Source organism: Garra rufa, chromosome 19 (assembly GCF_049309525.1).
Source record: "Garra rufa chromosome 19, GarRuf1.0, whole genome shotgun sequence".
In the NCBI taxonomy this organism is placed as follows: Eukaryota; Metazoa; Chordata; class Actinopteri; order Cypriniformes; family Cyprinidae; genus Garra; species Garra rufa.
The window spans coordinates 17,390,741-17,409,997 of NC_133379.1; the positions used below are offsets into that span (position 1 = coordinate 17,390,741).

At 34.3% G+C, this 19,257-nt stretch overlaps 1 protein-coding gene across 1 annotated transcript; it reads right to left on the reverse strand.

Annotated features, from left to right (window-relative positions):
• Nucleotides 1-1,757: 1,757 nt before the first annotated feature.
• On the reverse strand, nt 1,758-17,606 carry clcn5a (chloride channel, voltage-sensitive 5a). The gene is made up of 11 exons (XM_073824442.1): nt 17,431-17,606; nt 15,351-15,502; nt 15,142-15,241; nt 12,545-12,855; nt 12,248-12,454; nt 11,269-11,349; nt 8,660-9,205; nt 6,347-6,533; nt 5,858-6,256; nt 5,216-5,432; nt 1,758-2,034 (listed from the first exon to the last, which is right to left on the reverse strand). Exons 1-11 carry the CDS (start codon nt 17,573-17,575, stop codon nt 1,944-1,946), a joined length of 2,436 nt encoding a protein of 811 aa, XP_073680543.1. The 5' UTR covers nt 17,576-17,606; the 3' UTR covers nt 1,758-1,943.
• Nucleotides 17,607-19,257: the final 1,651 nt, after the last annotated feature.

The following is a 19,257-nucleotide window of genomic DNA, read 5'->3' on the forward strand; positions in this document are numbered from 1 at the left end:
AAATTATGAGAAGTTAAAAATGTTTTGAAAACAAAGTCTAAATTTCAAGAATAAATTCGTAATATTGAGAAAAAAGTAGAAATTTTGAGAATAAAGTCAAAATTACGAGAAAAGTAAAAATGTTTGAGTCTAAATTTCAAGAATAAAGTCAAAATATTTAGAGAAAAAATTATGCGAATAAAGTAAAAATTGAGAATAAAGTCTAAATGTTTTGAGAATAAAGCCTAAATTTCGAGAATGAAGTCAAAATATTTTGAGAATAAAGTCAAAATTATGAGAAGTTAAAAATGTTTCGAAAACAAAGTCTAAATTTCAAGAATAAATTCGTAATATTTTGAGAAAAAAAGTAGAAATTTTGAGAATAAAGTCGACATTAAGAGAATAAAGTTAAAATGTTTCGAGAACAGTCTAAATTTCAAGAATAAAGTCAAAATATTTTGAGAAATTATGCAAATAAAGTAAAAATTGAGAATAAAGTCTAAATGTTTTGAGAATAAAGCCTAAATTTCGAGAATGAAGTCAAAATATTTTGAGAATAAAGTCAAAATTATGAGAAGTTAAAAATGTTTCGAAAACAAAGTTCAAATTTCAAGAATAAATTCGTAATATTTTGAGAAAAAAGTAGAAATTTTGAGAATAAAGTCGACATTACGAGAATTAAGTTAAAATGTTTCGAGAACAGTCTAAATTTCAAGAATAAAGTCAAAATATTTTGAGAAAAAATTATGTGAAAAGTCAAAATTGAGAATAAAGTCAAAATATTTTGAGAATAAAGTCGAAATTTCTAAAATATATTGGAAATTGATGAAATTAGTCGAAATGTTTTAAAAATAAAGTTGAAATATTTTGAGAATAAAGTCGATGTTTAGAAAATAAAGCTAAATTTAAAAAATAAAGTACATTTTTTGAGAATAAAGTTGAAACGTTTTAAGAATAGTCTAAATTTCAATTAAGTCCAAATATTTTGAGAATAAAGTCAAAATGTTTTGAGAAAAAAGTCAATATTTTGAAAATAAAGTTAAATATCAAAAATAAAGTCAATATTTTGAGAATAAAATGTAATATTATTTCACAATATTAGTGTCTTGCTATGTTTTTGATCAAATAAATGCAGCCTTGGTGAGCATAAGAGACTTATTTCAAAAACAAAAAAAATTTACTAACCCCAAAGCTTTGAACGGTAGTATAAAAATGAAGTTGTAATTTGAATCATGACTGATTACAAAGTCTTGAAATGTGTTACAGTCTTGAAAGATGAAATTAGCACACTGTAAAACCCGCAGACTCATAAAGCATACAAAAACTAAAGTATAACATTCGTCCCGAGAGCGTTCAGATGCTGGAATACTTGCAGGTGCTCATTTAAACAGAGCACAAATCAAAAAAAGACTAGAAATGTATATGAATGTGTAAACAACAAATAATGGATTCAACTTAAGATTAACATCCATTCCGTAGTGGAAGGCAGGAGAACTCTAGGGAAATATGCAATGCACATCTGTTACCGATTGCTTGTGACTTCCTCTGGACATACACAAGAATGTCTCTTAAAATCTGAAAGCTGAGAACATGTTTTGGGTTTGAGTAATAAGAACCAACAGAGGCCGGGTAGAAGAGTGTCTATATTTAGATTTATGCTACAAAGTGTTATGCTTGTGATATGTTTTGATGCATTGATATGTTATGATAGGTTGACTACCTGCAAACACCAACACTTTTGCACTCAATCCCACCTTTAAGATAGTTGCCGGAGTGCATAGAACGCTGCTGAAGGTCCTCCATCCTGCAGTTGTAGCGCCTGCGCTGAAGAGGCTCTACAAATGGATTCACAGTGTGAATGGATGCTAACCCAGTACTGACAGTTCTGTAGTGCAAATCATTTGGCCAGACTGGTGTTTTCTGCCCAGTGGGTGGTTTCAAACTGACTGTCAGTTTGGCACTCTTCAGTTGAAGAGAATAGAGTCAGGGTCTCGGTTGGCCATCTGGGCCATATGTTTTAGAATGTCCTTTTTGGTGATGATGCCTAGTAAACGCCTATAAAAAAACAGGAATGAGAGAAATTATATTGAGCTTACGCAAGCATGTGATGTGCACGATGGTGTTTTAGTGCCTGGCAAAAATTGCAACATTAAAGTTGCAATATTTTAAGAATAACGTTGAAATATTTTTACTTTATTCTCTGAATATTATGACTTTAATCTCATAATTCTGGGACTTCTTTTATTATTTAACTTGGCACTAAAACGCCATCATACACAGAATTGAGAATAAAGTTTGTAACATTTCGACTTAAGCCCCTAATAAATAAATATTTTATTCTGGAAACATTTTGACTTTATTCTTGTAATATCGACTTTCAAAACGTTTCGAGAATAAAAGTGTTTTGAGAATTAAGTCGAAATGTTTCGAAAATAAAGTCAATATGTTTTAGGAATAAAGTCACAGTGTTTCTAGGATAAAGCCAAAATTTTGAGAATAAAGTCGAATGTACGAGAATAAAGTCAAAATATTTCAACAATAAAGTCAAAATTATGAGAATAAAGTTGAAATATTTAGAGAGCAAAGTCAAAATATTCATAGAATAAAGTTGAATTTTTTTCAAAAATAAAGTTGAAATTTTTTGAGAATAAAGTCAAAGTGTTTAAAGAATAAATTTGAAATTGAGAATAAAGTTGAAATTTTGAGAGTAAAGTCGAAATTACGAAAATAAAGTAGAAATGAGAATAAAGTAGAAAATTTGAGAATAAAGTCGAAATTACAAGAATAAAGTTGAAATTGAGAATAAAGTTGAAATTGAGAATAAAGTAGGAATATTTAGAGAATAAAGTCGAAATGTTTAGAGAATAAAGTCGAAATTTTGAGAATAAAGTCGAAGTGTTTCAAGAATAAAATTGAAATTATGAGCATAAAGACAAAATAATGAGAATAAAGACAAAATATTTCGAGAAGAAAGTCAAAATATTTCGAGAAGTTTACATTTTTCGAGAATTAAGTCTAAATGTTTTGAGAACAAAGTCGAAATGTTCAGAGAATAAAGTCAAAATGTTTAGAGAATAAAATTGAAGTGTTTCAAGAATAAAGTCTAAATTACGAGAATAAAGACAAAATTATGAGAATAAAGTCAAAATATTTAGAGAATAAAGTCAAAATTCTGAGAATAAAGTCGAAGTGTTCCAAAAATAAAGTCTAAATTACGAGAATAAAGACAAAATATTTAGAGAATACAGTCAAAATTCTGAGAATAAAATCGAAGTGTTTCAAGAATAAAGTCTAAATTACGAGAATAATGACAAAATTCTGAGAATAAAGTTAAAATATTTTGAGAATAAAGTCAAAATTCTGAGAATAAAGTCGAAGTGTTTCAAGAATAAAATTAAAATTACGAGCATAAAGACAAAATTATGAGAATAAAGTCTAAATTACGAGAATAAAGACAAAATATTTAGAGCATAAAGAAAATATTTAGAGAATAAAGAAAATATTTAGAGAATAAAGAAAATATTTAGAGAATAAAGAAAATATTTAGAGAATAAAGAAAATATTTAGAGAATAAAATCGAAGTGTTTCAAGAATAAAGTCTAAATTACGAGAATAAAGACAAAATTATGAGAATAGTCAAAATATTTAGAGAATAAAGTCAAAATTCTGAGAATAAAGTTGAAGTGTTCCAAAAATAAAGTCTAAATTACGAGAATAAAGACAAAATATTTAGAGAATAAAGAAAATATTTAGAGAATAAAGTCAAAATATTTAGAGAATAAAGTCAAAATTCTGAGAATAAAATCGAAGTGTTTCAAGAATAAAGTCTAAATTACGAGAATAAAGACAAAATTATGAGAATAAAGTTAAAATATTTCGAGAATAAAGTCAAAATTCTGAGAATAAAGTCGAAGTGTTTCAAGAATAAAATTAAAATTACGAGCATAAAGACAAAATTATGAGAATAAAGTCTAAATTACGAGCATAAAGACAAAATTATGAGAATAAAGTCTAAATTACGAGAATAAAGACAAAATATTTAGAGAATAAAGACAAAATATTTAGAGAATAAAGAAAATATTTAGAGAATAAAGAAAATATTTAGAGAATAAAGAAAATATTTAGAGAATAAAGAAAATATTTAGAGAATAAAATCGAAGTGTTTCAAGAATAAAGTCTAAATTACGAGAATAAAGACAAAATTATGAGAATAAAGTCGAAGTGTTTCAAGAATAAAGTTAAAATTACGAGCATAAAGACAAAATATTTAGAGAATAAAGAAAATATTTAGAGAATAAAGACTAAATATTTAGAGAATAAAGTCAAAATATTTAGAGAATAATGTTGAAGTGTTACAAGAATAAAGTCGAAATTACGAGAAAAAAAGTTTAAATGTTTAGAGAATGAAGTCGAAATATTCACATTATTATATATTATATGTGACCCTGGACCACAAAACCAGTCATAAGGTTAAATTTTATATATATATTTCATATGTATACATCATATGAAAGCCCAATAAATATGCTTTCTATTGATGTATGGTTTGTTAGGATAGGACAATATTTGGCCGAGATACATCTATTTGAAGATCTGAGGGTGCAAAAAAATCAAAATGCTGAGAAAATCACCTTTAAAGTTGTCCAAATTAAGTTCTTAACAATGCATATTACTAATCAAAAATTACATTTTGATATGTTTACAGTAGGAATTTTACAGAAAATCTTCATGGAACATGATCTTTACTTAATTTCCTAATGATTTTTGACATAAAAGAAAAATCAATAATTTTGACCCATACAATGTATTTTTGGCTATTGCTACAAATATACCCCAGCGACTTAAGACTGGTTTTGTGGTCCAGGGTCACATATATTAAATATTGTTTGTATTTCACTATAAAATTGACAGATTTTAAAAGCTGAGACTTTGGAATATCTCCCAGTGCTCCCAATCCACTCCATCTGTATGCGCAATAGGCTAGAATATACTCTCAGATTATTATAACTTTAATCTCATAATTGCTACGAATTAATTCTCGTAATTTTAACTTTATAGTCGAAACAATTCCACTTTATTCTCGAAATATTATGAATTTATTCTCGTAATCTTAGATTTTTTTTTTTTTTTTACGTGGCACTAAAACGCCATTGTATGATGTGTAATATTTCTGGCACAGTGAATAATATTAGTTGAGAACTTTAAAACTGACAGGCTAAGCACACTAAGATTTTACCCGTTGTGAGTGACAAGACACTGGCGCAGGCCCAGCTTGCGGAAGATGTCCACCACGATGTCCATGGCAGTGTGGTCAGTAACTGTAAATGGGCTGAGATCCATGATACCACGAAGCTTCAAAGGAGGAGGGCTGCTGGGTGGCTGTGGAGGTGTGTATTCAGTGAAAAAGATTCGTGAGGCACTAACCACACCTTCCTGACGCTGGCGAGCATTTTCTGCAAGAGGAAAACAGAGAATAATAAGCTTTCTTATGACTATCCTACAGTATAAAACATTAAAAATCTTACTGTTCAAAAACTTTTGACTGGTAGTGTAATTGTAACATTATCATTATAAAAACTTAATTGAGTGTAATTTAAGTGTTTGTATACAAATCATTTTAACCTTCAATAACTTATTAGTTATTGAATATATTACTTAGTAATGTAGTACCAATTGACTCGTGTATATTTTACAGCATTGGCTGAGTGATTTTTTCCCCCTGAGAAAATCTGGCATGTGCTGTACTGTACCTAATACATATCCAAAATGATCGAAATCGAATCACAAGCTTGTGAATCTGAATCGATTTGTGAAATTGGTGTCAAAGCCCTAAAGAAAGATGCACATAAAAAGTCCACCTAGAATTATAATCTCTTACCAATAGAGATGACCAGATCCCTGCGCTGCACAAAGCCCACAAGTCTCTGTGACTCGTGTGAGACCACCACAGGGAAACCGCTGTATGACGTTTCAGCAATGAGCGACTCCACTTCCTCCACGCTCATGCCATCTTGTGTGATCACGGAGAGCGGTGGGTCACTACGACGGGGTCGCATCACGTCCATGGCTAGCGTCTTGTGGCTGAACTCCTCCTTAGGCTCCAGGAAGGGGTAACCGTTGAGACGGATGTGAGCCTCATAAATACCTTCTCGACCCAGAGCATCTGCTACCCATTTACTAGTCATTGTGGCAGCCATGAGAGGCACAATGTATTCCAGGCCGCCCGTTAACTCAAACATAATGACCACCAGAGAGACTGTCATACGAGTTACACCGCCTATGGAAGAAAGACAGGACTGGATAAAAGTACCTAGATAAGCCACAAATAGCACATTTTTAAGAGAAGACTGTTTGAATGGACTCTTACCCAGACAGGCGGTAGCTCCCACCATAGCATAGAGGCCTGGGGTGATGCAGTCTGCTCCAGGTGAGCACCAGCCTCTAAAGATTACCCAGTCATGGTGGTAATATGCCAGCTGCTCCATACCCACACCAAGCAGCCTGCCTGCAATCGCTCCCACAGCCATACTGGGGATGAAGAGGCCAGAGGGAACCTGGAAAACAGGATACAACAGTATAGAAAATGTCCTATGAGAACAGTAAAAAGAAATTAAACACTGATAAAGAAATTGTGTCAAGAACTTCTAAAATAGAGAGAGGAATGGAAGAAAGTAAAACAGGATAGATGTAAGAAAGGATGGATGGATGAATGAATAAATGAAGGAAGAATGATGCATGAAGAAAGTAAGGTAGAATGGAAAAAAGAACAGAAATAAATAAATAGTTGGATGAAAAGAAGATAAAAGATGGGACAAAAGATGGATGGATGAATAATTGAATAAAAGAGAATGACTGGAAGGAAGAAATGGATGGATGGAAGGAAAGAAGGAAGAATGAAAAAACGAAAGAGAAAGGAATGCATGAATGGTGGAAATTTTATTTGTCAATAAAGGTGTTAAAAGATGGATTGAAGAAAAGATAGCATGAGTGGATGGATGGATGGATGGAAGAAAGGAACAAAATTAATGAGATAGATAGAAATGGAAGAAAGGATGGATGGGAAAAGGAATATATGATGGATGAATGGACGGAATCAAGTAAGATAGAAGGGATGAATGAATGATTGGACGGCTTTATGAATGGAAAGAAGAATAAATAAAGGAAGAGGAGGATGAACAGATGAATACATGTAAGAAAGGAAGGATGATCATGTAAGAAAAATAGATGAATTGCTGGAAGACAAAAAAGGAAGGAAGGATAAGTGGATAGGGGAAAGAAAGATGGGTGGATGGAGAAAAAGAATAGATGGACGAAAAAAGGAATATATGATGGATGGGTGGAGGGATGAATGGATTGCTTCATGGATGGAAAGAAGGATGGAGGTATTGATAGATAAAGGAAGGGGGCGGATAGATAAACAAGTGTATGAAAGAAAGAAAGGAAAGATGGGTGGATGGATAAGAAAAAATGATTATATGATGGATGGATGGAGGGATAAATGATGGAATAAAGTAAGACAGAATGGATTAATGGCTTTATGGATGAAAAGAAGGATGAATGTATGTATGGATAGATGAAAGAAAGGGAGAATGGGTGGATGAAAAAAAATCGAAGAAAGAAAGAAAGAAAGGAAGGATGGATGGAAAAGGAATTTATGATAAATCAATGGGTGGAGGGATCATAATAAGAAAGAATGGATGAATGGATCGATGGCTTTATGGATGGAAAGAAGGATGTAAGAATGGATGAATGAATGAATGAAGGGACAAAGAAATGCTACATTTGGAAATTTTATTTGACAATAAAAGTGAGTTGAGTTGAAAGATGGATGGATGGAAGAAAAGATGGCATGACTGGATGGATGAAGGAAAGGAACATCAAATGAATGAAAAGATAGAAATGCATTAATGAATAGAAAGAAATGCATGAATGGTAGAAATTTTGTTTAGCAATAGAAGTGAGTTGAGTTGAGTTGAAAGATGGAGGGAAGAAAAGATAAAATGGATGGATAGATGATGGATGAGTGGAAGAAAGGAACATAAAATTAATGGATACAAAGATATATGGAAGAAAGGATAGGTGGATTGATAGAAAAAGGAATATATTATAGATGGATGGGTAGAAGGATGAATAGATGGAAAAAAGAAATATGATAGCTGGGTGGAGGAATGAATGGATGGAATAAAGTAAGATAGAATGGATGAATGGCTTTATGGATGGAAAGAAGGATGGAAGTATGGATAGATGAAAGAAGGGAAGGATGGACAGATGAAGGAAGGGGAGGATGGATGGATAAACAAATGTAAGAAAGAAAAAAGAAAAGAAGGATGGATGGATGATGTAAAAAAGGATGGATGGATTTATAAAACAGAAAAGAAGGAAGGATGAGTGGATAGAGGAAAGAGAGACTAGATCAGAGGTCTCAAACTCAATTCCTGGAGGGCCGCAGCTCTGCAGAGTTTCGCTCCAATCAACTCCAACTCAACACCTGCTTGAAAGTAATCCTGAAGACCTTGATTAGCTGGATCAGGTGTGTTTGATTAGGGTTGGAGCTAAACTGTGCAGAGCTGTGGCCCTCCAGAAATTGAGTTTGAGACCAGTGGACTAGATGGATGGATAGACGGATGGTTGGTTGGATGGATGAAAAGAAAGATGGTAATATGGGGCTTTGACCCTGTACCTTCATGCCGAAGGTCACCACTGTGATGAGCATCTTGAAGACCAGGGCCAATGAGAGCTGCCACATGGCGGTGTAGACATCATGTCCTGCTGGCCTGTCAGGCAAAGAATCACTGCTGCTCTTGGTGACGCTCACATTGGCATAGTTACACAGCTGCGAGGAATCCAGCAGACCGCAATCGTTGAACAGCTCAGAGATCAGCTCGCTGGTGCTCATCCGTGTGTAGCTGTTGGGGAACGCCAGCAGAGCCGTGACCGCCGTAACAACCAGTACCTCCAAAACAGGGTAGTGACCCAGCCTTGTAGTCTTACGCCGGCGACACCACGCAATGTTTGCACGGATGAAGAATGCTCCCCAGATTCCCCCGAAAATACCCAACAGGACAAAGGGTATGAGTTCCAGCAAATGCCAAGGAGAGTGGAACTCTACGTAGAAGAGCACCAGCCTGCTGTTACCAAACGGGTTGATGGACCGAAGAGTAAACGCTGCCACCAATGCAGCAAAGAAAGAGCGCCACAGCGTCTTCAGAGGGAAATAATAACTGACCTACAGGATGAAGTCAAAGTGATTTTAGTTATTAAAATGACTAGATAATGTTAAGAGTAGGCAAACATACAGTTGAGGTTCAAAAGTTTACATACACCTTGCAGAATCGGCAAAATAATTATTTTACCAAAATAAGGGGGGGAATCATACAAAATGCATGCTATTTTTTTATTTAGTTCTGACCTGAACACAATATTTCACATAAAAGATGTTTACATATAGTACAAAAGAGAAAATAATGGCAGAATTTATAAAAATGACCCCGTTCAAAAGTTTACATATGCTTGATTCTTAATACAGTGTTGTTACTGTTTTTTTTAGAGATGGTTTTATAGAGTCCCTTGTTTGCACTGAACAGTTAAACTGCCTGCTGTTCCTCAGGGAAATAATTCAGGTCCCCAAAAATATTTTGTTTTTCAGCATTTTTGTGTATTTGAACCCTTTTCCAACAAAGACTGTATGATTTTGAAATCCATCTTTTCTCATACTAGCTGATGCTCCAAATGGAAAAATGATGCATTAAGAGCCAACAGCGGGCAGTTTAACTATTCAGGACAAACAAGGGACTCATTAACAACCATCACTAAATAAAAAAACACAGATGTGGATCATTCAGGTAAGAACACAGTATTAAAGGTCCCATATTGTACACATTTCTGGAGGTTTATTTTAGTTGTTGATGTCCTTAAGAATATATATTTGCGGTAAAAGTGCCCAAATCCATCTCAATATATTTTTACAGCTCCTTTTTTAGGAGCTCTGTCAAGAACAGGTCGATTTTGGCCCATCTAATTAATATTCATGAGCCTCTCTTATGATTGGCCTGTTGTTTTCTGAGGGACGCATAGCCAGACCAACCACAAGTAACTACGGTCATGTATGCTGTAGCCTAGCCCAGAGCCTAGCCTGCTGATACTCAACAGGATATTTCAGAACGATTACTAATGTTTTTTTCTTTTTCAAACACAGAATGCAGAAGATACGTAACTGTTGCTTTAGTAAAGCCCTTTTCACAATGCGTGCTGATTCCGGAAAATTACGGGAATGAGCGCTATGTGCAAAAGCCAGAACCAAATGCCATAAAGGCAGTGTTGTAGTGATGATGCACATTAACCTGCGACTCTTCACGACGGAAAAAATACGTGCAAATTGGAATGAAGAAGCGATCAGGGAGCTCCTCACTATCAGCGCTGAAGCACAGATCGTTTATCAAGTTAGTTTAAGTTTAGTGAAATGTATGCGTCGCATTACATCTCACATCCAAACGTCACATGTCTTTACGGGTTGTGTGTAAAGCACGCACAGATTCCAGAAAACAACCGTGAATTAACCAAATTAAACAATTACGGAACAAATCATGGGACACATTATCCGTGTATTTTCCGGAATGGCTGTGTGGAAGAGGCTGAAGTTGACGTGCCACTGGTCTTTTATATTAACGTTGTTTAGAAGCCTGTGCAATGATGTAGTTTCCTGACATCCAACGACTGAACAGCGTTTTCTCGACTTGTTTTTGTGTTGTTGTTGCTTAGCAATAAAATGGATGCAATGTTCTCTGGGGGTTTGACAAAAGGATGGTGGGACGGTGGTTGGTGCTCGGGGTGGTGACTGAAGGCGGTGACTGAGTAGATCGGACGTCACATTTTTCCGGAAGTCACAGCGGCTCGTGAAAAGGAACAGCTACTTTAAGCAGGCTGTGTGCAGTTTACTGTGGATTGACTGTTTTGAAACTTATATGGTAGTTACGTAGCCCCTAGACCTTTATCATGAAAAAAGCCAGGAAATTAGATTTTTTGATTTTGACAATTTGGGACCTTTAAGAATCAAGTGTATGTAAACTTTTGAACAGGGTCATTTTTATAAATTCAACTATTATTTCTCTTGTAGACTATGTAAACATATGTGAAATATCTTATTCAGGTCAGTACTAAATAAAAAAATACCATGCATTTTGTATGATCCCTTTTATTGTGGTAAAATAATTAACATTTTGCAGATTCTGCCAGATGTATGTAATCTTTTGACCTCAAATGTAAGTAATGTATGTTTAAGAGCATTCTTGCCTCTTCCAGACTGAACAGAACTCCACCAATCGGTGCACCAAAAGCTACTGACACACCAACAGCTGCGGCGGCAGACAATACCTAATCAACATACAAACAGAAAAAAGACAGAACTGAAACAACAGACCAAGCTTATCACACAAAAGGCTTGGATCAACAAATGTAAAAAAAAAAAACATGATCTTATGTTTGGTCTCGTCTGCATGATGTCAATAAAAAACACTCTCCCAATGAGTAGGTTTTAAACATAAAACCACAAAAACAGGCTTGTCCTTAAGGAAAGCCGCAAAAATGTAACAATAAACGCTGCTGTATTTTTAGAAAGAGAGAGAGAGATGGGAGATAGAATTTAGTGCCTTGCTCCTTGCTCTTTTATATTCACCAAGGCTACATTTATTGAAAAAAAAACAAACAAACAGGAAAAACAGCAATAACATGGATATTATTATGATTTAAAGGGATAGTTCACCCTAAAATGAAAATTCTGTCATTAATGACTCACCCTCACGTCGTTCCAAACCTGTAAGACCTTCATTCATCTTTAAAACAGAAATTAAGATATTTTGATGAAATCTGTGAGGTTTCTGAACCTGCATAGATAGTAACTCAACTGATGTTCAAGGTCCAGAAAAGTAGTACTCTTGTAATTGACACAGAAGAAAAGAAACTGTTGAATAAAGTCCTTGTTTTAGTTTTTTTTGCGCAGAAAATTATTCTCGGTGCTTTATAAAATTAAGGTTGAACCACTGATGTCACTTTATCGATGCCTTCTTTACTATCTTTCTGGGCCTTGAACGTGTTGCTGTCTACGCAGGGTTAGAAAGCTCTCAGATTTCATAAGAAATATCTTTAATATGTGTTCCGAAGATGAACGAAGCTTACAGGTTTGGAATGACATGAGGTTGAGTAACTAATGACAAAAAAAGTTAATTTTTGGGTGAACTCCTTTAAATTAACTAAAATAATTTACTTATCATACCTCTCGTCTCTTTGCCTCATTCCTGCGGTACTTGGTGAACAGGTGGCACAAGATGTTGGCACAACAACAGGCCACATGGACCAGAGGCCCTTCTTTGCCCAGACTGAGTCCAGATGACACAGCCAGCACCAGGGTAATAGTTTTAATCATAAGAGTCCATTTACCCAGGTAGCCCCTGATGATAAACCCACTCAGGATGGTCTTGATCTAGAATGTCAAACAGGAATTGGGACATCTTAACATGTGTGTCAAAGGCTAGATTAAATATTATACTAGCAATAAAATTATTTTGCTTACCTCAGGTATTCCTGAGCCACAGGCATACGGGGCAAAGGCCCTGACTAAAGACACAGCCAGGAAGGAAAAAAGCAGCGCCCAGCACACATACATCAGGTAATTCATGATGTAGGCGAAAGGACCGTCATTAGTACCGACAATGAGCTCTGCCCAGCTTTTCCAGTTGGGGCATTTGTCTCTCTCCTGGAAGGTTGTCTCGTTGGAGTTCCAGCAGCAGTGCTCATGATTAAACCAGAAGCCATTCAAACACACTCCTTCCTTCAGATCTGTCATCCAATGGGCAGAGATGTCAATGCCACCAGCCAGGGCACCTGAAAATCACGGAGAAGCCAATGATATTTCATAGGAAATTCTAAGATCTTTTTAACTTGGTTCTTTATAATCACTATTCATGATACTCATGCTTTAAAGGAGTTCTCTTTCAGAACAAAAATTTACAGGTAATTTACTCGTAAATAAATTATGTCTTTTTGAGGTAAACATTTCAGGATTTCTCTTTATATAGTGGACTTCTATGGTGCCTGTGTGTTTAAACTTCCAAATGCAGTTTAAATGCAGCTTCAAAGGGCTCTACACGATCCCAGCCGAGGAATAAGGGTCTTCTCTGCCAAAACGATTGGTTGTTTTCAAAAACAATTTGACAATTTATATACTTTCAACTTATAACTTCAAATGCTTGTCTAGCTCTGTGTGTACTCTGTGTATTCCGGTTCAAGACAGTTAGGGTATGTTGAAAAAACAACCTATAGAATCTACTCAGTAAAATTAAGGTAACAATTTGCACTCAGTTTGTTTGGGTAGATATATATATATATATATATATATATATATATGAGTAAAGAATACCTACATTTAACATCTATGACAAACTAAAAAATGTAGTTAAAGTCAGCAAAAAGCCCACTGTTAAATGAACTCTTCCGGGAGTTTATTCGAGTCCATACTCAAGAGTGTTAAACTGAACACTGAAGAATTGCTAAAGTTAATAAGGTAATTATGTGATTCATTGAGTGATGATTGACCATTATTGAAGACACCTGATGTTAATAAGCAGAATCACCAAAAAGAGAAAATCTAATTGTTCAAGTCACCATTATAGTGGTCAGTGTTTGCATTAGTTGAGCTTTTTAATATTAGATTTAGTTTGGATGTTGTAATTGAGTTATAACAGCCAGACAAACCAGAGGAAAGGTGATTATGTGGTGTTAATTATGCTTTGACGTAATCATTATTTAGTGACCTGAATAACTGAGTTAGGTTTTCTTTATTGATTATGTCAACCCTGTGAACAATATAACATTTTGCATTATCAGTATAATCAGATGTTTTTAAGTAAAAAAAAACAACAACTTTAGTTTAGACACACAGACATCAAAAAACAGCGTGAGAATCACAACAGTGACCATCAAAAACGTATGTTGTAGCCATTCAAAATTCATCCATGACTCTCATCATGCATTGCAGCATGAATAAATTATGACCTGAATTGTCTTTGTAATTTATTTTAAGTTTTACTGTTTTATCTGACTTTTTAGATGATTTTCCATGATTTTTAGAGTTGATCTGTTTTTGAATATGCTGTTTGTCACCATTATTGACATTAATATGCTGATTCCTGACTGTCTGTGTGTGCCTAAAAGAATAACTTTTGAAAGTCTTTTGATCAGAAGAGCTTGTAAGAAATCCATTCAAAAATGTATAGATAATACAGGCTTTTTTGCTGTGAAACCACAAGGCAGTTGTAATCAATAAATGGAATGTAACTCAGAGACTAGACTCTAAATGTTTTCAGTGGCTCAAATTATGTTTAATCACCACCGGATGATTTTGGCTCTTTTGCTTATCTGGCTGTTTTAAGTTCCAGCAGCTAAACAAAAATGTATACTAAAAAATTAAGGGTCAAGAGTCCAACTAATGCAAACACTGACCACTATAATGGTGACGTAAAAAATTTGATTTCTCCTTTTGGTGATTCTGCTTATTAACATCAGGTGTCTTCAATAATAGTCAACCATCACCCATTGAATCACTTTATTACCTCATTAACTTTAACAATGCTTCAGTGTTCATTTTAACACTCTCGAGTATGGGCTCAAATTAACTCCAGAAGAGTTCATTTAACACTGGGCTTTTAGCTGTGTAGACGTTACCTACATTTTTAGTTTGTCATAGCAGTTAAATTTAGGTATTCTTTACTCAAAAGTATACCATAGAATTTACCCAAACAAACTGAGTGCAAATTGTGATGTTACACAGTACACACAGAGCTAGACAAGATGAGCATTTGAGGTTAAACAGTATAAAAATTGCACATTTTTTTTTTAGAAAATAACCAATAATTTTGCTAGATAAGACCCTTCTTCCTCATCTGGGATTGTTCAGAGCCCTTTGAAGCTACATTTGAAAGTTCAAAATCGCAGGCACTATAGAAGTCCACTATATGGAGAGAAATCCTGACGTGTTTTCCTCAAAAAACAATTTCATTACGACTGAAGAAAGAAAGACATGATCTTGGATGACAAGGGGGTGTGTAAATTATTTGTACATTTTTGTTCTGGAAGTGAATTTCTCCTTCAATGCTATAGAAACAAACCAACCTGACATCAGTCCCACAAGCAGCATGAGAAGCCAGCCAGAGAAGGCATCACTGATACTCTTCATCAGAGCCCAGGCTGACTCTTTACTTTTGGTAGCAATCTAACATGAAAGATCACAAAGCTGAAGTGAATTTTACCACATGCATGATTCATTTCTTTCTGAGAATAGAAGATGTTTAAAACTCAACAAGATTAAATCATATATTTACCTCTCGGTGACGATCTCTGTCTTTAGACTTTTCCCGGACCCAGTCGATGGTGTTGAAGTCTTCATATGTGCCGACCCCAGGCACTGGCTCATCTAGTAAATCCATCAGTTTAGGAACCCCATTAGGCCCATCACCAACTCCATATGAACCACCTGCAGAGATAAGAAAAAGAGATATATAGGTCAAAAGTACAAAATAAATAACCGGATGTGACAGTTAAAGGCCTTAGGAGGAATCCCAAAATGATCACAAGAGCCGTTTTTTTCACTGACAGGATGTCGGGGGGCAATCTGGTACCGTTTCCACGAAAAAGGCCAGAGGGGCCAGAAGACCTGAATTTGAGCTAGTCTTTAAAACTTGCTTTTCTTGAAGTAGGAACAACTAATGTCAGAAGTCAAAGGTGGGATAACTTCATCAGAATCTACCAAAAAACAAATACTGTTCAGAAGATTAAGTGCAATTAAGGGCTGCAATTATTTTTAATTTTCATTACCTGTCAAAAGTTTTTGAACAGTCTGTTCTGCTCACTAAGCCTGCATTTATTTAATCCAAAGTCCAATAAATCCAATAAATAAAACAAAATACAAATTAAAAAAAGTTACATTTGGAACAGTTTTTTCATGTTTCTTTGTTGAATAGAAAGTTGAGAAGAACAGTATTTATCTAAAATAGAAATCTTAGGCTTGGTGAGCAGAAGAGGCTTCTTATAAAAAATAAATAAATAAAAATTCTTACTGTTAAAAACTTTTGACTGGTAGTGTAGAGTAAAAACATAATATTATAAAATATCATTTCAAATTAAATAACCGTTTTATATTTTAATATATTCTAAAATGTTATTTATTGCTGTGATGGTTTATATTCCAATGAATTCCAAAGCTGAATTTATGTCATCATTAAGTCTTTAGTGTCACATTAGTGTCAGAATATACTCATTTGGTGCTTAAAAAACATATTATTATTATAAATGTTTAAAACAGCTGTTTTCAGAATTCTTTGATAAACAGAACGTTCAAAAGAATCATTTATTTTAAAATGCTAAATGTCTTTGCTGTCACTTTTGATGAATTTTGCTGAATAAAAGTATTATTTATTTATATAAAATTGAACAATAGTGTTTTAATATGTATGTAAACTCCATTCACTTTATTTTAGCTGTATAAATAAAGTTATTTATTTGAATTAATTATTAATATTACTACTACTATTAAATATATATAATATAAAGCATTATATAATCACATTTTAATTCAGCATATATACTTGTCTGCTTATAGTGAAAAGGGGATGAAGGTTGTCACATTACATTTATTGTAGTGCACATTCCTGTTCCAGTGTTCACAGTTCTTCACATGACTTTCATAGAATGAGTTTACTAGTACAAAGAACAGGAAATACATTACACCACAAAAAACAGCAATAAAACTAGCTGTGGTTAATAATTATCAATCTTCTAGAAACCAGTCTTAATTACATATTAATTACTATGCCGTATAGTGTTCCTATGATTCAAAGCATACAACGTAAAAGTTGTTCATGGAAAAAAATACCACGAAATGTTTGTACTTAAGCAAAAAATAACTCACATACTGTATGCACACAGTAAACATCCTACAAAGCAACTGATATCAAACACTAAGGAAGTTCAAGGGAAACAGATGGATGTGAAAACCTGACACCGCTCAAAATATGAAACTAGCTACAATGGAAATTACTAGAGGGGATACTTTGATCTCATTGATAAAAGCATTTCGGCGAATACCAAAGTTGTGACCTCAGCGAATTCTCACCGCTATTTTCTCACAGACACACAAACACCAGAGAGCTATACATTACACATTTGCCCCCAAACCTATATCATATGATGAGAGAAAAGAAAAATACTATGGGAACCTTATGAATGACAATAAAAGAACACAAATGAATAAGGATAAAACTGGTTGGCAGCTACACTGGGGAAATAACACGACTTATATTGTCACCTCTCCACGTCACCATTGGGGCCATTTTCAATCCTCTTTGTTTCATCTCTCTATATCTATAAATGCACCACATAGGTATGGAGAGTTTTAGTACTCACCTGAGCTATAGTCCCGGTCCAGAGGAGGCACGTCATCAGTGCTGGAGAAGTCCAGCGTGGCTCCTGCGATCTCCACCATGTCCTCATCGCTGGTCCCGCTCTGCAGGCTGTTGAAGCTCTCGCTGCAATAGCCTGTGTTGTCCATTTTTCCTCCAGAACGTGGAGGACATGGAAATGTCCTTTGACCAGAGCGTGAGAGACTCCATTTGAGTTAAAGCTTGACAGGATCCACCCAACTATTAATGTTTACCATGCACTTCTAGATTGAATAGTAACCTAGCTGTGATTTACAACATGGCTTCTTAATTGCATATATTATGATTCTTGATTACAAGTAATAAACACAACCAGTCAAAAGCTTTTGAACAGTAAGATTTTTTTTTTAAATTCTCTTCTGCTTACTAAGCCTGCATTATTTTCATCCAAAATACAGCAAAAGCATTAACATTGTAAAATATTTTTACTATTTAAAATAACTGTTTTCTATTTTTATATATTTTAAAATGTCATTTATTCCGGTGATAAAAGCTAAATGTAAATAAAGTCTTCAGTGTCACATAATCCTTCAAAAACCATTCTAATATGTTGATCTGCTGTTCAAGACACATTTATTATTATTAATAAAAACCTTTTGTAACATTATACACTATACCAAAAGCAAAAGCTCAAAAGCTTGGAGTTATATATACACACACAGTCAAGCCCAAAATTATTCATACCCCTGGCAAATTCTGACTTAAAGTTACTTTTATTCAACCAGCAATTTTTTTTTGACTGGAAATGACACAGGCTTCTCCCAAAAGACAATGAGATGATGTACAAGAGGCATCATTGTGGAAAAAAATAGTGCCATGTCCAAAATTATTCATACCCTTCTCAATAATCAATAGAAAAGCTTTATTGGCTATTACACCAATCAAATGCTTCCTATAATTGCTGACCAGCTTTTTGGACTCTGGCTGGGCCACTGCAAAATGTTAATGTTTTTGTCTGCAACCATTTCTTCACCACTTTTGTCGTGCTGAAATGTCCACTGGTGCCCAAGGCCAAGTTTCTCTGCAGACTGCCTGATGTTGATGTTGAGAATTTTGATGTATTGCTCCTTTTTCATGGTGCCGTTTACTGTGATTAGGTTCCCTGGTCCACCGGCTGAAAAACACCCCTAAAACATTAGGTTCCCATCACCATGTTTGACAGTGGGGATGGTGTTCTTAGGGTTGAAGCCTTCTCCTTTTTTTTACGGCAAATTAAGGCTACATCATTGTGGCCAAACAATTCAATTTTCATCTGACCATAAAACAGAAGACCAGAAGTCTTCTTCTTTGTCCAGATGAGCATTTGCAAAGGCCAAGATCATCTTATTATCTTTTGGGAGAAGCCTGTGTGATTTCCGATCAAAAAAAAAAAACTTGATGGTTGAATAAAAGTGACTTTAAGTCAGAATTTGGCAGGGGTATGAATAATTTTGGGCTTGACTGTATATGTGGAAAGAAATTATAGAAATGAATACTAAATAAATGAAATTAAGACATTTATAATGTTACAAAAGATTTCTATTTCAGATAAATGCTGTTCTTCTGAACTTTCTATTCATTAAAGAAACCTGTAAAAAATTTTGAGCAGCATTTTTTTTGATGGATCATGTGACTGGAGTAATGATGCTAAAAATTCAGCTTTGAAGTCACATGAATAAATTGCTTACTAAATATAGTCCAATAGAAAGCAGTTATTTTAAATAGTACAAATATTTCAAAATATCACTGTTTTTGAAGACTTTTACTGTTTTTTTTTTTTAGAAGAGACTTCTTTAAAAAACATACTGTTCAA